This window comes from Oreochromis niloticus, linkage group LG20, assembly GCF_001858045.2.
Source record: "Oreochromis niloticus isolate F11D_XX linkage group LG20, O_niloticus_UMD_NMBU, whole genome shotgun sequence".
NCBI lineage: Eukaryota > Metazoa > Chordata > Actinopteri > Cichliformes > Cichlidae > Oreochromis > Oreochromis niloticus.
This window is the reverse complement of record NC_031984.2, coordinates 19762548-19777504: the sequence shown is the minus strand read 5'-3', so window position 1 is coordinate 19777504 and position 14957 is coordinate 19762548. Positions and strand designations below refer to the sequence as shown.

Sequence of the window (14957 nt, the reverse complement as noted above, 5' to 3'; positions counted from 1 at the left end):
CAACAGATGGAACAGATTTGCAATTTTCGCTGATTTACTACATTTAATTACCCTTCTATCACAAACACATCAGCTGTAATTGCCAATGTGCATTCAATTGTCAACTGATAGCAGACTGATAGAAGACTGACTCCATGTTATTGCAGTTTTATCGCCAAATTGATGCACCAAAGTCCCCTTGAAGATCACTGACTGTCTTAGAAGTCAAGGAGATCACAAGTTTATTGTAAATGGTTGCAGTAATTTTGGTCTCCACCCTCTGGCTCCCCTGGTGTGACCGTAGCATAAGTAAAAAGCACTAATAAAGTCTAATCCCCTCTGCTAAATGTGCTATAAATGTTGCTTTTCAAAGTGCACAGCTTCAATTTGAAGGCAGAAAAAGAGAAAAAATGGATTCGGATCTTATAAATTCACATAAATACTTTCAGTATTTCAGTTCTTGTAGAGCACATCTTTCACACACATGAACACCCCACCTCCGTAGGTTTGTATCTGAATGATGCCAAACTATTGACAGCTGTAACCTTTTCCCTATTTTTTCTTCTTATGATCAGTTACAGTTGTGAGATGGACCAAATAAATCCTTGTCAGCTTGACACGTGATAAGCTTCTCAATATTTTCCCCTTACTTTGCATCTCAAACAATAGCCAACTCTAGTTAAGGGTGTTCAGACATGTTTTTTCCCTTAAATAGATACACTGTCAAAGTAATTGTCTCTAATTACTACGGTACTTTGTTTTCAGGGGGGGGTTTCTACAGAAGAAGCAGATATGAGATTGAGATCTGACAGAGAAGAAGAAAATATTTAAACAGACATTCTTTGTTTATCATGAATGATCCTGTGCACGTTATATGTACAATACATGACCCAGAGGCTGAAGATCAAGGCAAGAACTGCCTATTTTGCTTTAGTAAAGTAGCAGTGGAACCCCAAAAGTAAAATTACTCATTATGCTTTTATTTTTTTGTATTATTTGTATGCAATCTATCAGTAATTATATGTGACTATATTTAGTGCTACATTTATTTTTCCATTACTTTAACCCTGTAGCTGTTAAAGCTGGACCAAATTTTAACTGTCAGTTTATTGCTTATATTTTATATTATCAATCTCAATCTGCCAATTTGTTCTTACAAAAATAATGGAGAAATGAAGAGGAACTGTTTGTTTCTGTTGAATAGAAGAATGCAGCAGCTGAAAATGTCACAGATGCAATTTTCTTTTCCCAAAACAAGAACTAAAAAAAACTGTGAGATGGATGTTTTCCTGTAGGTGGATATATATCAACTGCTCATGCTCCCAAAGTAACCATAAGATTGTTCAGTCTTTACATGAGGTCCACTGAAAAATGCTTTGAGGCATTTTGGGAAAATGAGGGTTGGAAACATACTTAAATGACCTTGCAGGCGCTGCATGGCACTCTGATTTAGTGTGTGTGCAACTGTGTGTATATCTTGTGCCAGTGTGCGTGTGTGTGTGTGCATGTGCACCCGGATAATCACAGTGATGATCAGCACTACTCTTTTTACTAGGGATGCAACGATACCAATTTTTTCAAACCGATCCGATACCGATACTTGGATCTGAGTACTTGCCGATACCGAGTACAAAATCCGATACTTCTACCACACACAAGTTAAACTTAACCAGTAGTAAAGAAACGACCCCAGACAACTCTTTAACACAAACGAAACGTTTACTGAACGTAAGGGCAGAGACAAATACTGTACAACACATCCCTTTTTTAAACTCAAATGATATTCCAATTCCTTAACCAAATGAAATACACTGTATAAATGAAATAATTCCCTTTCAAATTATATTAAACAACCCAACTTATGTTATCACCTTTTGGTAAGTGACTCACTAATATACACTCCAAAACACGTTATATAACTCCACTAAACATACAATATTCACACATGGGCCCCACACACACTCACATTCACACTTGTTGCAGGCCTGTTTGCTGCTCACGCTGGACGATGGAGAAAAATCCTCTTCTCCCCAGTAAGAGCACAAAAGTCTGACTTACAGTTCCGTTGCTCGGTAGGTCGCCATTCACCAGTCCCACACTAAATCCACTCCCTGCGGACCCGATGCTGTCTCTGCTACAGCACGTTAGCCAGTCACTGTCCAGCTCTCCGACAGTCCATAGCGGCTGCCTCCGTGGTGCAGCCAAGCAGTCCGGGCTAGCCTTTAGCCTCGGCGATCGTAGCTGGAAACACAGTTTTCCACGGTGGTGCGACCGTTGAAACAAAAAGTCACTTCACCCACACTCTGTTGCGAAGCTCCCACACGGTTAGCTTTCTAGTTACACACTCTTTTGTGCTAGTTAACCTCAGTAAAACTAGCCGAGTCTCTCACTTTGGTTCAGCTAACCTCGTGCATCTCTCCATGCCGTTCTCTTCTCCTCCTCCATTGCAACAGATACACAGGTCCCGTTTTATGCTACCTTCACGGGCCTCCAGAAAATTAGAACTCTGAACAATATTTTAACTCCCTTCAGAGTTACATACCATAAAATAATACTTTATGATTAACATAACAGTTTGATTGCTCTAATTACCTGTATTTACCTTGTGACATATTACAGGGCAAATTAAATTCAGGGTACAGTTACATCACATAACTGTGAACACCTTATGTTACCATGGCGTTCAAGTCCATGGGAATTATGAGTATCTACTCCCAAATTCGGGCTACATTAGTATCGGTTCATGGTATCGGTTAACTTTTACGAGTACGAGTACGCACACATTTTACAGTATCGGCCCCGATACCCGATACCAGTATCGGTATCGGTGCATCCCTACTTTTTACCCTTTTTAGCAGTAGGAAGCACACACCCTGGGTACTGTCGGTCATCACTATGATTATCTAGTCACACACATGCATTCACAGACACACACTCACTCTAAAAAAAAAAGTCAGAGAACAAATGGCTGGCACTTGCGTTTGAGGGTAAACAAGGCTGCCATTAAGCCTGAGGTGGCCGAAAACAAAGAGCAAATTAAAAGCGATTGTGATTTCATATGGCAGTGCCAGTCAGGAGGCCTCCAAGGAGAGCTGGAGACAGAGCTGCGATGCACGCTGGGTCGCGGGTATGTGGAGCCTCTCCTCTTGGCCCCAGTCTGCCTGACAGCTCCAGTACTGTGCTCTTGCTGTTTGTCACTGGCTGTGCACAAGGTCAGTGCTCTGCACTGCAAGTAGCCATGACGGCTTTATGACAAACTGAGCCAACAATGTGAATTGTTGATTTGACACAAAACTGTTTAACTTCTCTTGTTTCAGATATGCTCTCTCATAAAATTATATCCTGAGCATCCAAGCGTTCAGAACATGTTGTGTATTTGGAGCAAGCATACGAGGTTTGTGTGCAAAAACAAATATCTCAGCTTTCATTCTAATGGGGCGCACAGTTCCGACCTCGAGACCTAAAGATGTGCTGGCATAGTGATTCTCAGTCAGACTTGATGTGCTTTCCAGACACATATTCTCATTCCTTTCCATAGCTCTCCACCTCTCCCCACTCTTATTGCCATAGCAACTAAACCCAGAAGGAGAGCGAGTGAGGGACAGCCGCACAAAAGATTAGCCATCAGCAAGAAATCAACCTACACATGTGGGCGCACGCACTCAGTCATGTTGTACATAGCAATACACTTGTGAACATATACCTGTCTGTGACACACACACGCTTGCACGTGCACACACACATATACACAAAGCGCAATAATTACTGTAGATTTGCATCAATATTCATACAGTGACAACCCAGCAAATGTTTCCCTGGCTTATGCTTATTAGTAAGACAATGCCACACGCACAAAGGATGCTTTTGAAAACCTTATTCCGAATTCAAGAAAACCATCTGCAGCTGTCAGCTTTTGTCTCTTTTCGATCAGATCCTGCATTTTGAGCAAGAGCTCTCCATATGGCTGTTAAGAGGGCATCTTATGAATACGCAAAATCCATTTGAGTGTTTGAGGGCGACCCGAGGCACAGTTCCACCTGTAATCCCTGTGCCAAATCCATCAGTTGGACAGTTTTCCTATAGGTTAACGAAACTGAATAATTAATATTAAGTAAAGCAATAGAAAATGTGCAAGTGTTGAGTGTACTGCCAAAATGTAAACTATTAGCTGGTGTAATTAGATTGTTACGGCAAAAGCAAATCTTTAAAGTCACTCAAATGTTTCTAAATTTGGCATTTATAAAGTAACAGCTACAGTAGTCTTAGTTTGGCTGCTACAATGTGAATTTTGCACATAAATAAAAACTTATTCTAAAGATTTGGGGGGTTATTATATACACATTAGGATGTTTTTACATGTTTTTAAATTGTTTTTCTCTTGAGTCCACCAATGCAGCTTTAATCCTTAAGTATTAGCTGCAGGCTATGAACAGAAAGCTGTGTCTATAGTAACAATCAATGGTGCCTGACTGACAATCAGTGTGTCACTGGCCGATAAGAAGGAAACGGGTCAATTTTTGGTTTGCTGTCTTCTCCAGTCCAGTGTAGAAGGCAGAAACGTGGGGGAAAGCTTATTTAACAATGCAAAAACTGTATGGAAGTATTTGCTTGTATCTTTTGCTTTTCTTAGCTGTGGATTTCGCAGTAAAAACATACAAGTTTGTTTATTAGTTTGAAAAGAACTCTATTTTGCCCAGAATTCATTGGGATTTACAAATACTTAAAGAGACAGTTCACCTCTAAATTGAATGAATAATTTCTACATTCTGTCGAATTATTCATGCATCCAGATTGTTTTGATGTAAACTTGTTTTGACATAACTGCCTGCTGTCAGCTATAATGGAATTAAATTAAAGTGACAAATAATTATTTGGAAAAAAATCAGCAGCAATTCAGCACAATAAAATGCACCAACCCTGCTGTGAGCGCTTTGATATAGAAACAATTTTTCCTTTTTCCAAACTGCAAAGTGTGCAGCTAGCTAACATCACAGCAATAATCACATCTTGTCCCATTGTCACAAACACAATCCTCTTTGTGCAGAGGGACATGGCCCAGGTATGATTCAGTAAAAAGTAGCAGCCATCAGAGTGCTCAAAATAATGTTTGTGCATTTTTTATTGACTAAGCAAGACAGTTTTTTAAACTTATGAAACCATAATTTCCATTATACTGAACAGATGACAGACATCGCTACAACCAACACTTGTAACTGGTCAACTGACGCCAAAACGGGCAAAAGAAAACATTTATATTAAATTTTGGTGTGAACTGTCCCTTTAAGATACCCCAGAGCGTCTTGTGCAACTGATAAATCATGAACTCGCACAACTATCCTCTAGTGAGGTGCAGAGACAAACATGATGGAAAATTTAGGTTAGAAGTGAACCAAACAGTAATGCTCTATAAGCCCAGGCCGCGAGGAACTTAGCCACAGTTCCAACAGTAAATCTGATTAAACACAAGGTAAGTAACATGCTCAGCTCCTGTGCGCTGCAGTCAAAGCTCAAGCAAGCTTCTTCAGCACAAAACCACATTGCTCTCCGTATTGTCACTTCCCATTGTTTGCTTTGCCTTGTGCACTGTTTTGGAAAGTTTCTCACTGAGGCCTCTGTTAAGTATTCTCTGGAGAGAACTGCAGAACAGAGCAGCCAAAATTTTAAAAAAAATCTCTCCACTCTGACAGCCAGAGGGGACACTCCAGCAATCATTGCAGTCAACCTGCTGCTAAGACTTACAGCAAGCATGTTCCAATCTCGCCAAATGAAAAGATGCACAGAGTCGAAGGTTGAAACTTTTTTCACACCGCTCACAACTCTTTATAGTGCGGCTGCTGTTTTGATAGATCCCAAAAAAGAAGGAGTAAAACTCCATGAAAGCAAGAGCTGAGTATTAGAAAAGCAAGAGCAAACATTATAGCCACCCCCCCGAAAGAAGGCAGGTATAAAAAGAGCCATATGGACTGAAAGTGGGGGTAGAATCACAGGGGGAAGTCGCTCCTCTCCCCCTCTGCGCTGTTGGAGAATTCTTTCTAAACAAGGTATGGAATGCACTCCTGTGTTTCATAATTTGTTCCCTCATTCTTCTCCTCTGCACATTTACAAACAGAGTCCTAAGGAAGAGAAAAAAGGGAAGGAAAGACTGTGGGAGCCTTGCAAATATGTCAGGGCAAGGCAGTTTAGTAGAGCAAAAAGGAAATGACAATGAACTGTGAAAGAAAGGGACATGGTGAAAATATATTATACATATATAAATGTGTGTTTGTTTTAAAGGAGAGAGGGCATAGATAATAAAATAATTAATAAAGAGAGGGAGTTGGGGGAGAGGAGAGAAATGAAGAAGAGAAGCAGGAGGAGAGAGAAAATGAGAACGCCCCAGGAGTGATCTTAAAGCTCCACTTGGTCTTCGCATTCCAAGCCAGCAGATCATGCAACATTCAGCCCAAATTCAGGCCGGCTGATTTCTTCATCCAGCTGGGGAACTTGGTAGTCTTCGCTTTTGCATGTGCAAGAGAGAAACAATATGGTGGAGATCGGCTGGGAAGGAGGCTGGGGGTTTGGTGGGAGGGCAAGAAGAGATGACGAGGTGGAGGGTGGGCTGGGGTGCAAAGTTTAAAAATATCTCAGAGTGCTGAACACAGAGCTGAGCCACGGCAGTCCAGCATACCTTCAATTTCAGCTATTTTTGTTGCTTTTTCCATAATGTCTGAAGTCTGCCTTATAAGCTAATGACAACGAAGTTTCTCTAGCTGAGACATAAAAAGACACATTGGTTCGCTCACAGCAATACCCGTCTCCCCCCCCCCAACGCATTTGCCAGCAGTGCTGCTTTCTGTCAAAAGCACTCTCAACTTGGTATCAAAATGTATTCGTACATTGCGGGGTCACAGGTTAGCTGTGGGGATCAAGTTCTTGTCTGAAAGCGACCAAACTGATGAAATGTGCAAGCACGTGTCCTTGGGCAAGACACTGAACCCAACCACCTCGGGGTCTGTAGCACATCATGCACTCTGACTAATCTGTGAAGGGACAAAAATAAATGTTCGGTGATTTATTTTATTTTACGAGCTGCGTGTTGATGCCGAACATTGTGGAGCAGCTAAATTCAAATCGCTGCCTGTCGTGTGAGATTATTGTGAGTTTTTGCTTCTTATTTTCTCGATGGCTTGAACGCACAGCAACTGTTTACTACGGCTGAATGCAGAACTGTGGCAGCGATACAGATGATGCATGTTTGCCCCAAAGGCCTTTGATGCTAATCATTTTTTCAGTTTGAAACTAATTTAAACTTACACATATATAAGTGTATGTTTTGGGGTGTGTTTTCGCTTTTTTTAATGATTGTCTTTGGTTTCGTTCGCCCTGTCTTTGCCGTTCAACCATGTAAATATATGTGTGTGTGTGTGTGTCTGTGTGTGCGAGCGTATGTGTCATTGCTGTGGGGGATTCTTGTCCTAACACACTGCATGCATGAGTCAACACCAGCCCCCAACACTCACAAATAGACACGCTCTCAGATGCAAAGGGAACACATATAGATGCATATGCAAGACAACGCAGACCCTTTTCCTTCTTTGGAGGAACATTAAAGAAGAGAAATACAAAGAGATAAGTGACGGCAGCAGAAAGGCAAACATGCTTATGGAGACACAGACAGATCCACAGATGGAAACAGTATTATTATTGCTGTTGTTGTTGCCGTAACCTGACTGCTGCCACGTGATCTTTACCCTCTCACACACAGGTAAAGCTGCTTGCTGCCTCAGTTGTCGAACAAAGCAGGTGAGGAATATGTTAATGAAAAAGACACCACTGAAAGAGAAAACACTGAATAACTGAGACATTTATAAATGTGTGTAAAATAAAATATGGAGAGCGAAAGGAGACTCAGATAATAAGTTTTTTTTCAAGCTAAAACCCAAACCCTTCATTTTTATTCTTCTGTTTTTTTTCCACATAAAGGCCTTTTATAAGGAAGAATATATATATGATTTAGGTCTACATTTGCAGTTTATTCGAGAGTGCACTTGAAAATACATGCAAAAACTGTAATTAACTTATTTGCATGCATTTAATAGCTCAGATGATTTCCAGAAAATCTATTATGGATTTCTTAAAACTCTTTCAGAGTTATTCATAAAATGCTAAATCAAACTGGAAGCCTTTTCAGAAATCTTTTGACTCCAGACAGCTTTTAAAAAACACAGTTTGGTTAAAAAGACAAATACAGTGTGCACTGTAGCTTGACCTAAAACTGATTCCACTAAAAATCCGAAGAGGTGGATATTCCAAAAAGTACTCTTTCCCATATGGTCTGCCTATTACAGTTTCTACCTTTAAGTGTGATCTTAACTCTGCTCCGTCCTTATCTTTGTTTTGTTTACTGTCTGACAGCCTGCACGTATGTGTGCTAGATTTACTTCAGGGTGCATCCCAAATAGCATTAGATGTGTGGGAGGCTGTGCCACAGAAAAGATAAGACGTGTTAGCTCAAATTGCATGGGTGTAATTCCTAACATTATCAGTGTGTGTGTGTGCGTGTGTGTGTGTGTGTGTGTTCCTGTCTAGCTATCTTTCTGAGGACCGAAATCTGCATTCTACTATACTTGTGAGAACCAACAGTCACTTGTGAGGACACACTCACCAGTCCTCACAAGTTTAAAGGCCTTTTTGAGGCTCAAAATGTGGTTTTAGTGTCAGGGTTACAATTAGGTTATGGTTAGGTTTAGGGTAAGGGGCTAGGGAATCCATTATGTCAATGAAAGTCCTCACTAAGATAGCTGAACGGGGTTTTGCGTGTGTGTGCGTGTGTGTGTGTGTGTGTGTGTGTGTGTGTCTGTGTGTCTGTGTGAGGAGAACATTGATGGTTTCATCATCAGTAGTCTTTACAGCATGTGAATTCCTTCCTCTGATTGCAAGATTTGAAAGTTCGCTCAAAAAGGCGTGAACAGACGTTTGCTGTCAGGGCCTTGTCAGTGCTTGTCCACTTGTCCATTCCACCTCTCCTTTACATATTACAAAATATTTTCCCAAACTCAAACTCTCTGTTCAGATAAATCATTTGATAAATCATTACGTTACCTGCTTTTATGCCCTCTGGGCTGTGAATTCAGCTCACCGTGGACAACATAAGACAAAGCATACCATCTGTTTTCAAATGGTTTGTCAACAGTCTTTGCTGGGAAGCAGGCCCCACTAATGGCCCTCTGGCAGCCAATCTGCTAATGCGCTGTGCAGACTACCGCTGATATCAGAGCTAAAATGATACATGCCTTTCTCTTTCATTAAACCCATCTCCCCACCTGTCCATCTTCCTGCCCTCTCCATCTCAATGAGTAGTGCCCAGATCAATAATCCCGGCTCTTCTGTCATACATTTCCTCCAACTCTTCCTACCTTCTAGCGCTCGTCGGTATTGCGATAAACACAAATCCACACACAGTGCAAATAACACCCATTCACACATTCTTAACTTAATAAGGACTCTGCTGCCCCTGCACTCGTGTCACTGGATATCGATTAAGATGTGAAAAAAGTCCGGCAGGGTAGCCAGCATGATGCCACATTGATTCAGCTGCAGTCCCTTTCTGCATACAAGCAAACGGGTCAGAAGCAGAATTGAAGACTGTCCTGTGTGACTCATTCAGTCTGTGAGCAGCTGAACTTATTTTAGCTTACCCATTGAAAAGTCAAGTGTGAGTATGCTGGTCTAACCGATAGGCATCCACCAACACATATGGTGTGACATAATAGCGTAGTGCATGTGATCACCCGGCTTGCAAGTAAGCGCCATTACGCCTAAGTAGGGGAATGAATCACACCGCACACGATAATTTCCTATTAAGTCAGTCATCAGGCTATTTTTTATTTGGAATCAATGAATGATGGAAATGCATCGTAAACAGTTATGTCCAAGACAATAGAGCAAAGACGGCCTGTCATGATTTTAAAAAATGACAATAAGGAGGAAATTCTTTGGTTGCTATTGATATCAGAGTTAGGGATGTGGGAGCTAATAGCAAGCTGCAGCTCTGATTATCTCAGCTAAGACAGTGCAGGCACCACTTTGGCCTGTTTTTTGCAAAAGAAAATACTTTAGACAAATAGATGGTAATTGATACAGTGACATGCCTCACCTGAAACAACAATGTCTTGGGAGAAGAACAGAAAAAAGTCTGCATTATTCAGTATTTGTCCTGTAGACGCCATAGTAAAAACAATGGGAAAGACTCAGCAAATTAGTTGGAAGCTTGAAGTCAGATATGTGATATCTCACAAATGTATGAGATAAAATTATAAAGAAAGGAAAGAACTGAATAATATCAGGGGGGTTTTTAATAGACAGAGAGAGAGAGAAACAGTATTTCAATAATATAAAAGTCTACAACTGACCCTGGACCCCATGTTTTAATCACAGAAACTGTTGTGCAGATAAATGGAGAGAGCAGTACAGTATGTGAGCACAAAAGCCAGCCGCAACATGAAAAATGTGCTTTCTTCTGTGAGGAGGTTTTATAGAGCACACATGGCTTTTACTGACAGGATAGAGTGCTCATATTTCTCTTGTTCAGCTTGCAAAATAAAAATTTAAATACAATACACTAAGATACATTTAAGGAAAATCTTCTTGCTATAGGTTTATTGAGAGTTCTTTTAATAGCCTGAAATGTTTCATTCCTCCAGTCCCCCACATGTTTATATATTTTGATCTAAGTGTGTGTGTATTTGCTATGATAACATGGTAGAGATGCAGAAGGGAGCTGCAGGCGATGGAAAAGGAGAATATCTATTACATAAGAGATTAAACTGAAGGAATCTAAGGTATGCATTCAACAATGCTTTATGAAAGCCCCCCCGCTAAGTACTGAACTTCAAAGGGTATGTCCACTGTTTACACCTTTGATGTACGCTTGTAAAAGGGAACAAACGCACAGCGTGCCACCACAGCATGGAATCATACACTGCTATTAGACACCACTGTTGTTTTAACTTTGCCTTGGAGCCACAGTGGCAGAGGTCATGCATGTGTACAAGATGGCAACACGAACAGAGAAGAAACTGACCAACAGAGGTAGGAACGTTAAGACAGATTTTTATTTCCTGCTCTAAGCTCAAGGTTACACCGAGTCCTGAGTTTTGTATAAACTACAAACAGCCACAGCTGCCTATGGACGACTGTGCGTGCTCATCTGACTTTGTTGTTATTACATATCATGCCACCTGCTGCTTTAACTCAACCACACTACTCTGATGGACCGCTGCTATTTATGTTGCACGTCATTACTGCAAACGGCGGTGTCGGAGGGGAAGACAATGACAGGGGTGCTGCTGGGGATTGTTGCCGTTTTCTTCTGCTCCCCACTGTTTTGGGTCGAGGAATGTTTCAGCGTAGCACAGCCACCCCTAACCCCGACCCCCCCGCGTGATTCATCCATCCACGTGCCGCACATAACTGAGTGACATGAACTCGTCATGATGAGGACAGTCACCTTCCAAATCACACGCAGGCTCTTTCCCCTTCTTTCTTCCTTCTCTATCCTTACTGGAAGAATGCATGATCCATGTCCTCCTTCCGGTTCCTCACTGTGCTGTCCTCTGTAGAACTTTTTTCACTTGCTCTGAAGTGTGTGTGTGTGTGTGTGTGTGTGTGTGTGTGTGTGTGTGTGTGTGTGTGTGTGTATCTGTGTGTGTGTGTCTGTGTGTACATGTGTACATACATCTGTTGCTTTAGCTGGAGGTGCAGGGATCAGGGCAGAGGGCTGAGGCTTACATTTAAACAGTTCACATATGCTCGCAGAAAAGGGAGACGAGATAAGAGAGACATGGGTGGACATCTAAGATAATGTATTGGAGAAGGAGATGAGGAGCAGGGGCATGATCAAGAGAAACTGCACACACACACACACACGCGTGCACATACACAACAAACGGGATCAGAAAAGCAGTTTTTAAAGCACAATTCCAACCTCGAAGCCAGGAAAGTCAGATAATCTTATTAAAGATCAAATTTCTTTAGGCGTTCTGTATGTATGTGCATTTGTGTGTGACACTGACCTCTGACTCGTGCATAGCAGCAGCCACACTTGGCCAGGACTTTACGGAACAAGTGTTGGCAGCCACAGCCTCGGTGGTGGCGATGGTGATGGTGGCCCCCTTTCATGCTGTTGAACCATGAGCTGAGGTGGGCATGGCCCGGGCACTCTTTCTCTCTCTATCTCTCTCTCCCTATTTCTGTCTCTCCTTTCCTTCTCTTTTCTTGGTCTCTCTCCGTCACCCTCACACAAGTAGAGGTTTACTCCTCAAAAAGTGTAAATCCCCCAAAAAGGTGTCAGTTGATCCTCCTCTTCAGCTGACTGCACGCAGAGTTAAAACCCATATCCAAGAAACCAAGTGTAAGAGTCCCCAAAAGCAGTAAGCCAAAAAGAAATCCGCACTCACAGGGCTTTGCATCTGGTGATAAACAGTGAGAGAAACATTCCAGCAAGCTTATCGTTACGCTGAACGTGCTCCTTCTGTCTCTGTCTCTCTTTTTTCCCTCTGCTTTCTTTTTGGTGCTGAGCTCTCGCCTCTGTGAACTGCCTGGTCAAATGACACACTGGGAGACTGCTTCAGAGAGAGAGAGGGGGGGGGAGCGATAGCAAGGGAAAGAGAGAGAGTAAGGGGAGGGGTGAGAAGGGTGGAGTCTGTAGCTGGCTATTCCAGGATAGCTTTCCCACTCCCATAGTTTTCTCTCTTCCCTCCTCTCAGCTGTTTTTTTCCTCTGCTCCCTTCTGTTTCCTCTCTCGTCTGCTGCCCCCCATCTTGTCTGTTATCCTCTTTTCTACATGGTTGAGTCTCATTTTAGCATAAGTAATGCTTAAAGGGGCTCTCACATAGCCAACTCCGAGATCAGATGAAATGACACGCTCTCTTGTGTCTGCTCAGAGCTGGCTGTTGAACTAGTAACACCCAGGTCTGCAGTGATATACAGTGCTATTTACAGCAGAATGGCTTATTATGCTGAAGGTGTCATGCATTGTCCAGCCAGTATCAGACTCTTTCTGACAGTTTAGGAATGTTTCTTTGTGGGCTTGTGGCTTAGAGTGGGCTTTTCTGGCTGGGACAGCTCCAATATTGACTTCTGTGCTCATTTATGATCACAGAGCTCGCAAAGTGTGTTTCCATGGAGGGAAAAGGCGGTCTCATATTTCACAATGTTGGCATTCTTGGTGTGTGTGCGCGCGCGCTTGTGTGTGTACCATCAATCATTTGGGCTGATAATTTCCTGTCCTGAAGTACACAGTGGGACAGTCTAACCAAAGAAGCTCATGGACTAAAGAGCAGTTTTGTATCAGCGACAAAGTTGTACTATACTGCATGCCCACCGTAAGGGATTTGGGCTTTGCATTGTAATATAGTGTAAACCATGTTATCACCATATAGTGTAACTTCATCTTGTGATACACACCCACTTTGTTAGGTATACCTGTTCAACCTCAAATATCTAATCAGCCAATCAAATGGCAGCAGCTCAGTGTATTTAGGCATGTAGACGTGATCAAGATAACGTCCTGAGGTTCAAACTTAGCATCAGAAATACTTAGACAGGCTGGCCTGAGTATTTCTGAAACGGCTGATCTGCTGGGATGTTTGTTTATAACCATCTCGAGTGTTTAAAGAGAATCGCCCAAAAAAGAAAAAGTGAGCAGCAGTTCTCTGGGCCATAATGCGTTCGAAGCCAGAGGTCAGAGGAGAATGGCCAGACTGCTTCAAGCTAATAGAACGGCAACAGTAAATACAGAAGAGCAGCAGAGGACCACACAGAGGGCCAGTCCTGACAGCCAAGAGCACAAAACTGAGGCTACAATTCAGACTGGCTTGCCAAAATTGCACAACAGAAGATTGGAAAACTGGTATCTGGCCTGATGAGTCTCAAATTTTCCTGCAACATTCAGATGGTAGGAGACAAAATCTGGCATGCACAACATGAAAGCACTGCTCTGGATACTGCTTTGTATCAATGGTTCAGGCTACTGGAGGTGGTGTGATGCTGTGGGGGATGGGTTTTTTTGTCATACTTTGTTCCCCTTAGTACCAACTGAACATCATTTAGAAGCCACAGCCTACATCAATATTGCTGATGATAATGACCATGACTGTGGCTGCATCCAGCAGGATAACGTGTCACGTCACAAAGCTCAGATCATCTCAAACTAGTTTCTGGATGGATACAATGATTTACATCTTGAATGTGCAGCTGACAAATCAGAAGAATGCTAACTTTTTGAATCTATGATACGAAGACTTAAGGCAATTCTGAAGAAAAAAGTGAGTCCAACGTAGTATGAGACCTACAGCTTAGACCCAATAAAGTGGCAAATGAGTATATTTAGACTTAATCACCAAAGGGATCAACTAGGATAATAAAATATGCTAATTAAAGTACACTGATCAAACTAATACACCTGATGAGTGACATTTTTAGAATTTTTAGTTTCACTCAGCAGTGCTTTTACCCAGAAATCTTCAGCAGCAGCTGCAATCTTTGACCAACATCTTTGTGCGATACAGCACGAGCAAATGTGTCTTTGGGTAAATGTGTGTCTGTGACTAAATCGGATCGAGCATGGAGCACATTTGGGCATTTGTGTGTAGCACTAGCCGTGAGTGTGCATATTAAAGGAGGAACACTGTAGAATTGTTTCCCTTTCTTTCTAAGTCAATCTGATCAACCTGAAAGCTACAGAGTATGGGTAATTACTAACAAAGCGCCGTACACAAAGCATGCGATATTTAGATGTGTACTTTACATCAAAGCACATTAAAGTCAATTAACATCTGGACTATGGCTCATTATCCATGCATGTGAAACTAGAGGCTGTTGAAATCTCAGTAAGTAAAGCAAGTGCATCCAACTCGAGATATAACCAGCGCGGGAAAGAAAATAAAACTTGTTTCAAGACATGCCACATATTTTGAGGCACAATTACTATTTGATCA

At 41.9% G+C, this 14957-nt stretch overlaps 1 protein-coding gene across 6 annotated transcripts in view; it reads right to left on the bottom strand.

The window, feature by feature from the left end:
* Nucleotides 1–14957, bottom strand: part of arhgef25a (Rho guanine nucleotide exchange factor (GEF) 25a) — a 60087-nt gene that overhangs the window by 21235 nt on the left and 23895 nt on the right. The window contains exon 1 of one of the 6 annotated variants that reach the window (XM_005478076.4): nt 12033–12779. The exons of the other annotated variants lie outside the window; for them this stretch is intronic. Coding sequence (XP_005478133.1) covers nt 12033–12138 — 106 coding nt within the window. The 5' untranslated portion in view covers nt 12139–12779. Of the gene's footprint in view, nt 1–12032; nt 12780–14957 lie in introns of those variants that run through there. 6 annotated transcript variants of the gene reach the window in all.